Source organism: Muscardinus avellanarius (assembly GCF_963383645.1).
Source record: "Muscardinus avellanarius genome assembly, chromosome: 1".
Taxonomy (NCBI): Eukaryota; Metazoa; Chordata; class Mammalia; order Rodentia; family Gliridae; genus Muscardinus; species Muscardinus avellanarius.
The window spans coordinates 183,842,177-183,854,040 of record NC_137786.1 but is presented as its reverse complement, the minus strand read 5'-3'; the positions used below and the strand labels follow the sequence as shown (position 1 = coordinate 183,854,040).

General features: G+C 39.9%; 1 protein-coding gene across 4 annotated transcripts in view; it reads left to right on the top strand.

Annotated features, from left to right (window-relative positions):
- Positions 1 to 5,034: 5,034 nt before the first annotated feature.
- RIC3 (RIC3 acetylcholine receptor chaperone) overlaps positions 5,035 to 11,864 on the top strand; it is a gene marked incomplete at both ends in the record, with an annotated part of 51,340 nt that continues 44,510 nt past the window's right edge. For all 4 annotated transcript variants that reach the window (XM_080707380.1, XM_080707379.1, XM_080707378.1 and 1 more), the window contains one exon: positions 5,035 to 5,158. In XM_080707380.1, the coding sequence (XP_080563506.1) occupies positions 5,035 to 5,158 (124 nt within the window). The remainder of the gene's footprint in view (positions 5,159 to 11,864) is intronic.

The following is an 11,864-nucleotide window of genomic DNA, read 5'->3' as shown; positions in this document are numbered from 1 at the left end:
TGGTGGCGCACTCTTGTAATCCCAGCATTCGGGAGGCTGAGACCAGAGGATCACGGTTCACAGACAACCTTAGCTAGTTGTGAGGCCCTCTGCAACTTAGTGAGACCCTGTTTCAAAATAAAGAATAAAAAATAGGGCAGGGGGTATAGCTTGGAGGTCAAATGCCTCTGGGTTCCATCCACAGACCTGCAAAAAAAAAAAAAACAATAATGATGTCTGAATAATGCCAGTAAAGCCAACTGCCCAGCTACATGGATTGATTTGGAGGACATCAACTGCCTCTTAGCCAGACTTTCAACTCATCCTTTACTCAGCTTCACTCTACATCCCTGCATTTCAAGGAACCCGGTGCCTCTAATTCCTAAGACTTTATAAGTATTTAGGAGGAAATTAGTTTGCCTCTTGTAGACATTTGTTCTGTAAGCACTTAATGTTTTATGCTCTACATCTGCAGTATTCAAAGTGGTAGCCACCTAGCCATGTGTGGCTATTGAGCATGTGACTAGCCACTGCTATGCAATTTGAAATGATGATATTTTGGATATAGTAGTTTAAATTAAAATATTATTGAAATAATTTCTCCTGTTAAGTCTGATTTTTCAATGTGACTATTAGAAAATTTAGACTTATATATGTAGCTGGCAACACGTTTCTATTGGACACTCTTGCTGTGCATCCTGCAAACATTTGACATTTCTCATCAGCTGTCACGTTTTCTACTATTATCTTTAGTCTTGTAGTTTATACATTTTATCTCTACATTTTCATTTTTGGCAGGTAATCTGGGGAAAGCAAAGATGAATGCATGTGTTGCATTTGCCATGTTTAGCTGGAAGTTCTATGTAAGCTTTTCAGAATCTGGTTCCCACTTACATTTATAGTCTCATCATTTCTGGCTTGTCACCAGCAGCATGTAAATTACTAATAATTAGAAGATGGCGACCAAGAAAAGCAGTGTTTACGAGTCCTGCTAAAACTCAATCTCTGTTGCCACAAAATCAGCACTTTTAATAGCCAGAAAACACCATCAGCAGAGAAATAACAAATGTAAACACAAGGGACAGAGAAAAAAAGACTAGAAGAACAACCAGAGACCAGAAATCAAGCCCACAATGCGGCAGCAGAGCTGTGCCGGTGCCATCTTCTGTCACAGCACCAGGCTTCACAGAGGAAAGGTAAACAAGGAGCTGAAGTGAGCAGCTGCGGATCATTAGGGTGTAATTCAGCAGTTCTTTCAGCGCAATGAATGTCTAAAACTTCCAGTGGCCAAGCTCATCACGCCTTCCAGGGACTCAGAATGGAGCTCCAAACCAGAAAAGAAATACGCCAGCCTCACAGCCGAGGGCATGGCAGTGGCACCATATTGTGAGCAGTGCCAGCCTCATGGCCAAGGGCGTGGCAGCAGTGCCATATTGTCAACAGAGACAGCGAGTCCACCGTGCCCTGCCACAGCTCCAGATCTGTGCACACACTAACCATGAGTGAAATTGCGGCCCCTAAAGGAGAAATCTCTGTACTGCACTCCCAGGGACTTGCGCAGCTTCGATAATCTCCTTGGGTTGGATATGTTGTAGCCCAACCCAGTGAAGGAGTAGCGGCGGCAGAGATACCACACCCTAGTCACAGCTCCCCGTGGGAAAATGCCCAGCCTGGCACCCCCACAGTCTCATGCAGCCTCGATTAACTACCTGGGCATGAGACTTTGCGATACAACCCAGTAAAGGAGTAGTGGCGGCTGAGATTACCACAGAACCAAGATACATAGCACCCTAAGTGAAGTTGTAGTGACCCAGGGAAGACACAAAATTCTGAAATCATGAGAAAGAGGAACAACAATAGAGCAATGAATGCCCACAACCCCATATTATCAGAACCTGATAACACAGAAATTCAGAGATCTCCAGAAGATCAAATCAGGAAAATAACTGTAGAAATAATACAGGACTTTTGAAAAGAATTTAGAGAGAGTCTAAAAGAAATAAAGGAAGCAATCATTGAGGTAAAGGCCTCAATTCAAAGTATAAACAATCGATTAGACCACATGGAGAATAGAATCTCACTCCTAGAAGATGATCGCTCCAAAAACGAATGCATAATTTCTAACTTAGAAAAAAAATCCGACAGCAGGAATCTGACATTGAAGAAATATGGGCCCATTTTAAGAGAGCTAACCTAAAAATAATTGGAATAGAGGAGGGAAAACAAGGTGAAACCAAAGGGATCAATAATCTCTTCAAAGAAAGAATAGCAGAAAATTTTCCAAACATAAAGCAAGAGGTCAATACACAGGTCCAGGAAACTTATAGAACTCCCTTTAGACAGTATCAGAGAAGAGGATCCCCACACCACATAATTGTCAAAATGACCAACGTGGAAGCCAAGCAGAGAATCTTAAAGGCAACAAAAACAAAAGGCCAAGTGACATTCAGAGGCAAATGAATTAGAATCACTCCAGACTTCCCAAACCAAGTCATAAGAGCCAGAAGGGCCTGGAGTAACATATTCCAAACTCTGAAAGAAAACAACTTCCAGCCAAAAATTTCCTACCCAGCAAAACTATCTATCAAATTAGATGGGGGAAATAAGAAGCTTCCATGACAAACAGAAACTGAAGGAATTTATGTCTTCAAAACCAGCGCTAGAGAAAATACTCAAAGAGATAACTACAAAGAAGAAATAGGTAACACACACCAGAACCCGAGAAACAAGATTTTCCATCCAGCAGACAACTAAGCAAAGAAGAATATATTCATGTGTTTATAGGTTAAAATCTTTGGAGATTCATTATTTATTTCAGTCTTTTACCTATTTCTAAACTGTATTTCTAAATTGTATTGTTTGCTTTTATTGTTGCTAATTTTTAGGATCTCTATTTGGAATATTAATATACCTTCAGATATAGCATTTGGAAATATTTTATCCCATTCTATCAGTAACTTTTAACTCTGTTTACATTGTCTTTGGATGTACAATTTTTTTTTATTTTTTAGGGAGTTTGTTTATTCTTTTGTTGTCTGTGCCTTTGAAATCATATCCAAGAAATCACTTCCAATTTCAATGTTGTGAAGTTTTATGACCCAGGATTTCTTCTAAAAGTTTATAGCCTTAAGATTTACATTTAGGTCTTTTATCTATTTTGAGTTAATATTTGTATATGGTGTTAGGTAAGGGTCCAATTTTATTCTTTTCATGTAATTATTATTTTTCAACACTATTTAGTGAAAAGATTATCATTTCCTTCACCCAATGTTCTTGGAAACTTTGTCAAAAATAACTTGACCATACATCGAAGAATTTATTTCTAGGCTTTTTATTTTACTTTACTGGTTTATATATATCTGCCTTTATAGCAGTACTATACTGTTTCAATTATTGTAGCTCTATAAGGTTTGAAATAAGAAAATGTATATCTTCTAGCCCACAACCCCATATTATCAGAACCTGATAACACAGAAATTCAGAGATCTCCAGAAGATCAAATCAGGAATATAACTGTAGAAATAATACAGGACTTTCAAAAAGAATTTAGAGAGAGTCTAAAAGAAATAAAGGAAAACAATCTCTTTTCCTAGATTGTTTTGGGTATTTAGAGTTCATATTTCATGTTAGGATATATTTTTTCTGAAAAAAAAGTACTATAGTCTTACCTTAAAAAAAAAAAGAAAAATATATCCTCTAGTAACGAAAGCAAAAGGAAATACTGAAATGTTATCTCTAAGTGATCAAAAGTTTGATATCAGACAAATGAATCTGTTATGTGAAATTATCATTGTTAATTTTGGATAAATTGCTATAATATTAGATGTCAACCACTAAGCCAAGCATGGGAAGGAGGGATGGGGAGGGAATGGTGTGGGGATGGGTAGGGGCTAATTGGTTGATGTGTGCATGCATGTCTACACGAGTTTTTATCCTATTATGATGTATGAATACAGTGCACCAATAAAAAATTAAAAAAATAAATTACTAATAATTTTCTGAACACAACAGGGAGCTTAGAGCTTTCATACCTTAGATTTGTTTCCTGGAAATACCCTTCTAACTCTTCCCACTGTTTGCCTATTAAAGGTACTAAATTTCATTCTAGAGAGCTTTCCCTGACTTTCCAGTTGAGCTGACTGCCCCAGAGTCCAGACTCTTTCCTGAATTTTCTTGTTTAGATACCTATATGTGCCACAAGGGAGCCCATTTTATCCATCAGTAGTAGTGCCAAGTTCAGGGTTTGATACTTAGTTAAAAACAAAAGAATGTTAGGTGAATGCGTAAAAACAATAACAAAGAATGGAGATTCTGTAGTGGATGAATAGGCCGATTGAAAAAGTTTCACCAGAGTAGCTATTTTAAACTGTTCCTTGAAAATTTTTGTTTGTTTGTTTTTGTTGTTGTTGTTTTTGGACAGGTGAAGACGACATCAGGACTTTTCCAGAAAAAAAAAAAAAAAAAAAAAAAGGACGAGGAAAGTTTCTTATGGAAACAGGTCACAGTCACCTGAATGTTGTTCTGAAAGGGGAATTATTGAAAGGTTTTAAGCTGTGGAGAGAGATAATCAATTAGTCCTGCGTTTTAGTATTGCCACCTTTGGCTGCAGGTGCAGGAGAGGAAGGCAGCGGACAGCGAGTTCGGTGGGGATAAGGAGGAAATAGATGGTGTGATTTAGGGGTGTGGGTGAGCGGTGGCGGTCAGTGAGGATGGACGGAAGGGCAAAGCGGCCCGAGGTTTAGGCTCGGAAGCACAGGAGCCCGCGGCAGGCGGACGTGGGGAGGCGGAGGGAAGCAGGAGTTTGCACTGGTATGCAGGGGAGGGCGCGGGCATCAGACCCGGCGACCCCGCGGGGGCTCAGCGTAGGACCGCGGGCGGGGGCGGCTCCTGCGCCTCGGGCACCTTGTCCCTCGCGCGGCGCCGTCCGCGCAGCCGGCGGATAGCACGGGAGCGGGCGCGTGTTCCGGTTCCGTTTCCGTTTCCGCTTCCGGTCCCGGTTCTCGAGGCGCCTGGAGCCCGCACCTGCGGCCACCGGGAGCGGCGCAGCGAGCAGCCATGGCGTACTCGGCGGTGCAGAGGGTGGCCTTGGCCTCGGGGCTCGTCCTGGCCGTGTCGCTGCTGCTGCCCAAGGCCTTCCTGTCCCGCGGGAAGCGGCCGGAGCCGCCGCCGGCCCCCGAAGGTGAGGACCCTGCCCGGGGCTCCAGCCCCTGGCCCCAACCCCTGCGGCTTCCCCTCTGTAAGGGTGTTCAGCTGTGTTTTCTGGCATGCTTTTGTAGGAAATAAAGTCAGTCGGGATCGGTGGTGCTCGCCTTGGTTCACAAAGGTCTGCAGTTTCAGCTGAGTGCTGAGCGCTCCCTGCTTCAGGCTCTCTGTGGCTTTTGAAAGGTAGCTTGAAGATTTTAATAAACTTCAGTTTTAGTTCCTGAGGTGGAGAGGAACAAAATACTGAGTTCCCCTTCTTTAAGCGTTTTATCTCTTCTTTGTTATTGGCATGATTGTGATGTTTAAAAATCTGCCCCTTTGATTCACAGCGGGGAGGGGCAGCTTTTACAAGAATCAGTGCAAAAGCATGGGTGCTGAAGGCTGGGAGAGGAAGCAGAATAATTACGTGTAGGGCATAAGGTTTTGCGGGTAAGTTTCTCTTGTAAATTATTCCTGTAACATCCTGGAGACATGGGCTCAGGTTTCTGAACACTTTCTCTAAGGTTCAACTTGATTGCTGGACAGCTCCTTTTTTTTTTTTTTTTTAACTGTTGTACTGAGGGTGGAAGCAGGGGCTTTTCTACCTCCGGGCTATATTATCAGACCTATTTTTATACTTTATTTGGAAACAGGGTCTAACTAAGTTGCTGAGAGCCTCACTAAGTAGCCGAGGCTGGCTTTGAACCTGTGCAGTCCTCCTGCCTCAGCCTCCCAAGTGCTGGAATTACAAGTGTGTGCTACCACGCCCAGCTGGATAGCTCCTTTTGACCTGTAATCCTCTTTCTTCTAAATAAGATTGTAAATACCGTACATGTAGAGCACCAAGCTCTAGGGATGAAGGGCAAGTTAAACACATTATTTTGTCCACAGAATTTGTTTGATAATCTTTGTGTTTTTTTCTGCCTCTGCCTTATTGCAGAGTCCAAAAGGCTTGACTCACTTTAATAATACTGCCAGTCTTCAAGAAGAGTAAATTCATGATGATCTGGAGCAGTGAAGATTCTTCTAAAACAGTTTTTTTTTGGGGGGGGGGAGTTGAATTCCCAGTATGGTGAATTACCTTAAACAAATACTACTGAATGTGAGTTGGAACACTGTGCTAATGTCTTAGAGTGCACAGAGTAGAAATTAGATGCAGCTCCTTCGTCTGAGACCCCAGTGCTGGCATTCCATGTTATAATCTTAGCATCTTTGCATATTCTGTTCACTCGATTCCTGAAGGGCTCTTCCTCGGCTTCCTTTCATCATTCAAGTATGTGCTTAGAAGTTACCTCCTTAGACTTACCCGGGTGCCCCAATGAGAATGACTCTTTTTCCCTATCGTTCCCTATTCGGCCATGTTTTATTCTCTCCATTGCGGGCTTTATGTGTGAAATGAAAACATTTTTTTGTTAGTTTCTCTAGCATCTCCACCTTCTAGAATGTAAACTCCACAAGGGTAGAGACTATTTGACTTGCTTATTACTAGCACCTGGCATATAATGAGCAGTCAGTAAGAGCTTCCAAATGAATAATTTTAAGATTACAAAGTTCGTAGGATTGTAATTCTCCTTGTGTATGTGTCATGTGGGCAAAAAATGGCCTTGAATGATGTGTTCTACCTCAAGTCTGCTAACTACATTCCCTCCCCTGGTACATTAACATTTTAAAAGCAGTGAATCCCAATCTTTTATGCTGGGGGGGTGTCACATAGAATCTGACAAAATCTACGTTTTCTCTCTAGAAAAATGTGCATACCACTTATATATATACCCCAATTTTTAGTATAAGTTTAGAGAATTCCGAGCCAGGCGTGATGGCGCACGCTTGTAATATCAGCATTCGGGAGGCTGAGGCAGGAGGATCTGAGTCACAGACTACCTCAGCTACTTAGTGAGGCCCTTTGCAACTCAGTGAGCTCTGTTTTAAAATAAAGAATAAAAAATAGGGCTGGGGGTGTAGCTCGAAGGTAGAATGACCCTGGGTTCCATCCTCAGTACTGCAAAATAAAAAAAATAAAAAAATAAAATAGAGAATTCATAGAGCCCAGGAATCCCTGCTTTGAAGGAAGGGACAGCTCTAATTATTTGGAAATTTTTAAACTTTATGTTATTATACTGCCCTTTTTGCCCGCTGTGTGTGAAAAACAGCCCTCTCCCTACCTGATCACCTGGTAGCTTTTATGATAGTCTTAATAAATGTTTATGATGCATCCTATCACACAGTGTACAGACACTGCATTCTGAGAAAACTGAGTCAAATCCCTATCTTGAGGAACTCACAGTTTTGTAGAGGAAAACAGACATGTCAACAGATTAAGAGTGTTGTAGGTACTCAAGTTCACCCAGGGAAGAGTTAAAACACATATATGTAATGGTCATTTTTATTGGGGCTTAATAAAGATTTCAGAGAGGAAGAAAGCATTATTATTTTTTGGTAACAGCATTTTTGAGATTTAATTCACAATGTCATGCAATTTGCCTATTTGTTTACTTTTTGTGGTACTGGGATTGATCCCAGGGGTATTCTACCTCTGAACTACACCGCAGCCCTATTTTATTTTTTATTTGGAAAGAGTCTCACTAAGTTGCTGAGCCTGACCTCAAACCTGCAGTCTTCCTGTCTCAGCCTCCCAAGTGTTGGATTACAGATGTCCTCCATTGTGCCTGGCTCCCAGTTTTGCCTATTTAAATCGTATGAGTCGGTGTTTTTTTTTAGTATGCTCAGAGTCGTGCGGTCGTTATAGCAATTGATCTTAGAACATTGCATCTTCCTCAAAGATTCTCTTTGCTTTTTGACCATCACTCCCCAGTGTGCTCCCCCCACCCCATCTCCATCTCCAGCCCTGGTCCACTTTCTGCCCTATAGATTTGCCTCTAATTTTTTTTGTAACTATCTTCTTTAACTTACCATAATGTTTTCAAGGTTCGTTTATATTGTACCATGTATCAGTACTTCATTCTTTTTCTGGCTGAATAACACTCCATTGTGTGTGTATACCACATTTTATCTATCAGTTTTGGGACATAGTATTTTTTGCCTTTTAGAATTATGAATAATGCCACTAATGTTTACAGATTCTTATGTGGAATTACAGTTTCACTTCTCTTAGATGTATTTATTTAGAAAATGTGAGCATTCCAATGTGACTGGAACTAAGAAGAAATTTCTGGGAGATAATGGTTAATCAATGTTTAACTTTGTGTGTGTGTGTGTGTGTATGGTTCTGGGATGGAACCCAGAGACATTCTACCTCTGAGCTACATCTCAGCCCTATTTTATTTTTTATTTGGAAACAGGGTTTCACTAAATTGTGGAGGCCCTAATTAAGTTGTTGAGGCTGGCCATGAACATGTGATCTTTCTGTCTTAGCCTCTCAAGTACTGGGTTTAAAAGTGTGTGCCACCATACCTGGCTTATGTTTAACACTTTAAGGAGCTGCCAGAGTACTTTCCAATACAGTTTTACCATTTTACATTCTCACCACCAGTATAAGAAGGTTCCAGTTTCTCTACATCTTGTTAATTATAGGGACCTAGATTGATTGAATGCAGCTATCTTGAGTCATAACTACCACAATTGCCCCTAGTTAGTGATTATAACCCTCCGCATAGTTTCCAAGCATACTGTAAATAAACAAAACCATTAGAATGGTATGTGAAACTTTGTGAGCAGAGCCTGGTGCTGTCAGCATTAGGAATATGTCTGACATCTTTGATACTAGCTTGAGATAAACCAGGAGCTTCTTGCTTGGACGAATATCACTTTTGTCCTGACCACTATATAAGCCCTCTTTCTATGCCGCAAATAAATCATGGGAATTCACTGATCTTGCTGCTGCCCTTGGCCATGCTTCTGTCAGCAAGTCCCAAAGTAAATGGCACTCTGTGCAGGCCTTGATCTTTCAGTCTTCTAGCTCCTTGCAGCTGTTTTTCATAAACGGGTGAGATTTTTCCAGAACTTGTTATCTGTCTTTTATTATAACCATTCTAATGATATGAAGTAGCTCATTATGGTTTCATTTGTATTTCTGATGACTAATGATGTTAAGCATCTTTTGTGTTTGTGTGTTTTATATATCTTCTCTGCAGAAACATTTAAATCATTTGTCCTCTTTATTTTTTATTTTTGAGTTCTTTATTTTTTGTTGGTGTATGAGTTCTTTATATAGTCTAGATGCTAGTCTATTATTAGATATGGTTTTCATTCATTGGGTTGTCTTCTGTAATACTAGAAATTGAACTCACAGGCATTTTACCTCAGAGGTACACCACCGGCCCTTTATTTTATTTTATTTTTGAAGCAGGGTATCACTAGATTGCTGAGAGTCTCACCAAGTTGCTGAGGCTGATCTTGAACCTGTGATACTCCTGTCTCAGCCTCCTGAGTACTGTGAATATTGGCTTGCACCACCACACCTAGCTTGTCTTCATTCTCCTGATGATTTCCTTTGAAGGAGAAAATTTTAAATTTTGATGAAGTTTAATTTATCCCATTTTTTCTTTTGTTGCTTCTGCTATTAGTGTCATATCTAAGACAAATTGTTGTCAAATCTAAGTTCATGAAGATTTATGCCTGTGTCTTCAAGTTTTATAGTTTATTGCAGTATGAGGGATTGAACCCAGGGGCATTCTACCTCTGAGCTACACTTACAGCCCTGTTTTATTCTTTATTTTGAAACAGGGTCTCAGTAAGTTGCAGGGGCCTCACAGGTTGCAGAGGCTGGCTGTGAACTTGCAATCCTCCTGTCTCAGCCTCCCAAGTACTGGGATTACAAGCATGAGACACAATGCCAGGCTTCTTTGAACCTTTTAAGTTAGTTTTAATATATAATGTAAGAGTTCAGCTTCATGTGGCTCATACATGTGTTACAATACCATTTGTTGAAAAGATTTTTTTTTCATTGAATTGTTTTGGTATCTTTTTTGAAATTCATTTGACTCTAAATGTGAGAGTTATATCTGGACTTTTAATTCTGTTCTATTATTAATCTATATACCTATCCTTACACTAGTACTCTACTGTCTTGATTCCTGGAGCTTTGTAGTAAATTTTGAAATCATGAAATAGGAATCTTCCAACTTTTGTATTTTGCACATTGTTTTGGTTATTCTGGGTCCTTTGACACAGAATTCCAGGATTAATTTTAGGATCAATTTATTGACTTCTGAGGAAAAAAGCCAGCGGGGATATCTATCTATCCATCCATTCATCCATCCATCCATCCATCCATCCATCCATCCATCCATCCTGTGATACTGGGGATGGAATGCAGGGGCATTCTACCTCTGAACTACACCACCAGTCTTATTTTGTATTCTTTATTTTGAAACAGGGTTTCACTAAGTTGCATGGGGCTTCACTAAGTAGCTGAGGTTGACTGCAAACCTGTAGTCCTCTGGTCTCAGCTTCCCAAGTACTTGGATTACAAGTGTGCACCACCACGCCTGGATAGCTGGGATTTTAATAGATTGCATTGAGTCAATTTGGGGCTATTGCCATCTTACCAGTATTAAGGTTTTCAATCAATAAATGCAGGATTTCTTATTTATTTAGGTCTCTTTCTTTTAAATAAATTTTTAGGGCCAGGCATAGTCACACTTGTAATCCCAGTATTTGGGAGGCAGAGATTGGAGGATCGCAGTTTCAGCTACTTAGTGAGGCCCTTCACATGCAGTGAGACCCTGTTTCAAAAAAATGAAAAACTAAAAAAATAAGACGGGTGGTATAGCTTGGAGGTAGAATGCCCTTCCGTCATCTACAATAATGTTTAAAAAAAAGGAAAAAAAAGAAAGAAAAAAGAAATTTTAGTTTTCATTGGCCAAGTCATATTTGTTAAATGTATTTGTAAATGTTTTATTTTTTTGGCACCATTATAAATTGAATTATTTTTATTTTCAGGTTGTTCCTTGATAGTATATAGAAACCTATTTTTGTATATTGATATTATATTCTGACACTTAGCTGAATGTATTCTTTGATCATATTGTCTGCAGATACACATACTACTTTCTGATCTACATGTCTTTTGTTTCTTTTTTATAGATGCATTTATTGGTCTATTGTAATTATACATCATACTCAGATATAGAGTAATAAGAATACATGTGCATACATCACTTGGAGCATTTCCCTCCAGATCCCACCCTCCCTTCCCTCTTCTGTACATGTCATTGAAATTGGCACTGGTAACTTCCTATGTGCACATAGCATTATTTCAGCTGCTGCCTTCTTGACATCTGTCCCCCTTCCTTCCTCCCTAAACCCCCTCCACTGAAGTCTCTGCTTCTCTATCTGAGGTCTTTTTTTGTTTCTCAGTTTCTACCTAGCTTCCACATATGAGAGAAAACACAACTATTTTCTTTTCTTCTTGCTTAAGTACCCTAGCTAGACCCTTCAGTACAGTGTTGAATTGTAGTAAGAGCAAGCATCGCTTCTTATTTCTAATGGTAAGAGGAAAGCTTTTATACCATTAGGTATAGTGCTATGGAAGAGGGATGGTTATAGCTGCTCTTTGTCAGGTTGAGGAAGTTCCCTTGTATTTATAATTTATTGAGTGTTTTTAGTCTTGAGTAGCGTGTTGAATTTTGTCAAATGCTTTTTCTGTGTATATTGAAGGAATTTGAGTTTTGTCCTTTATTGATATGGCATTTTATATTATTTGGCTTTTAGATATTAAACCAATCTTGATTTCCTTGGTTAAT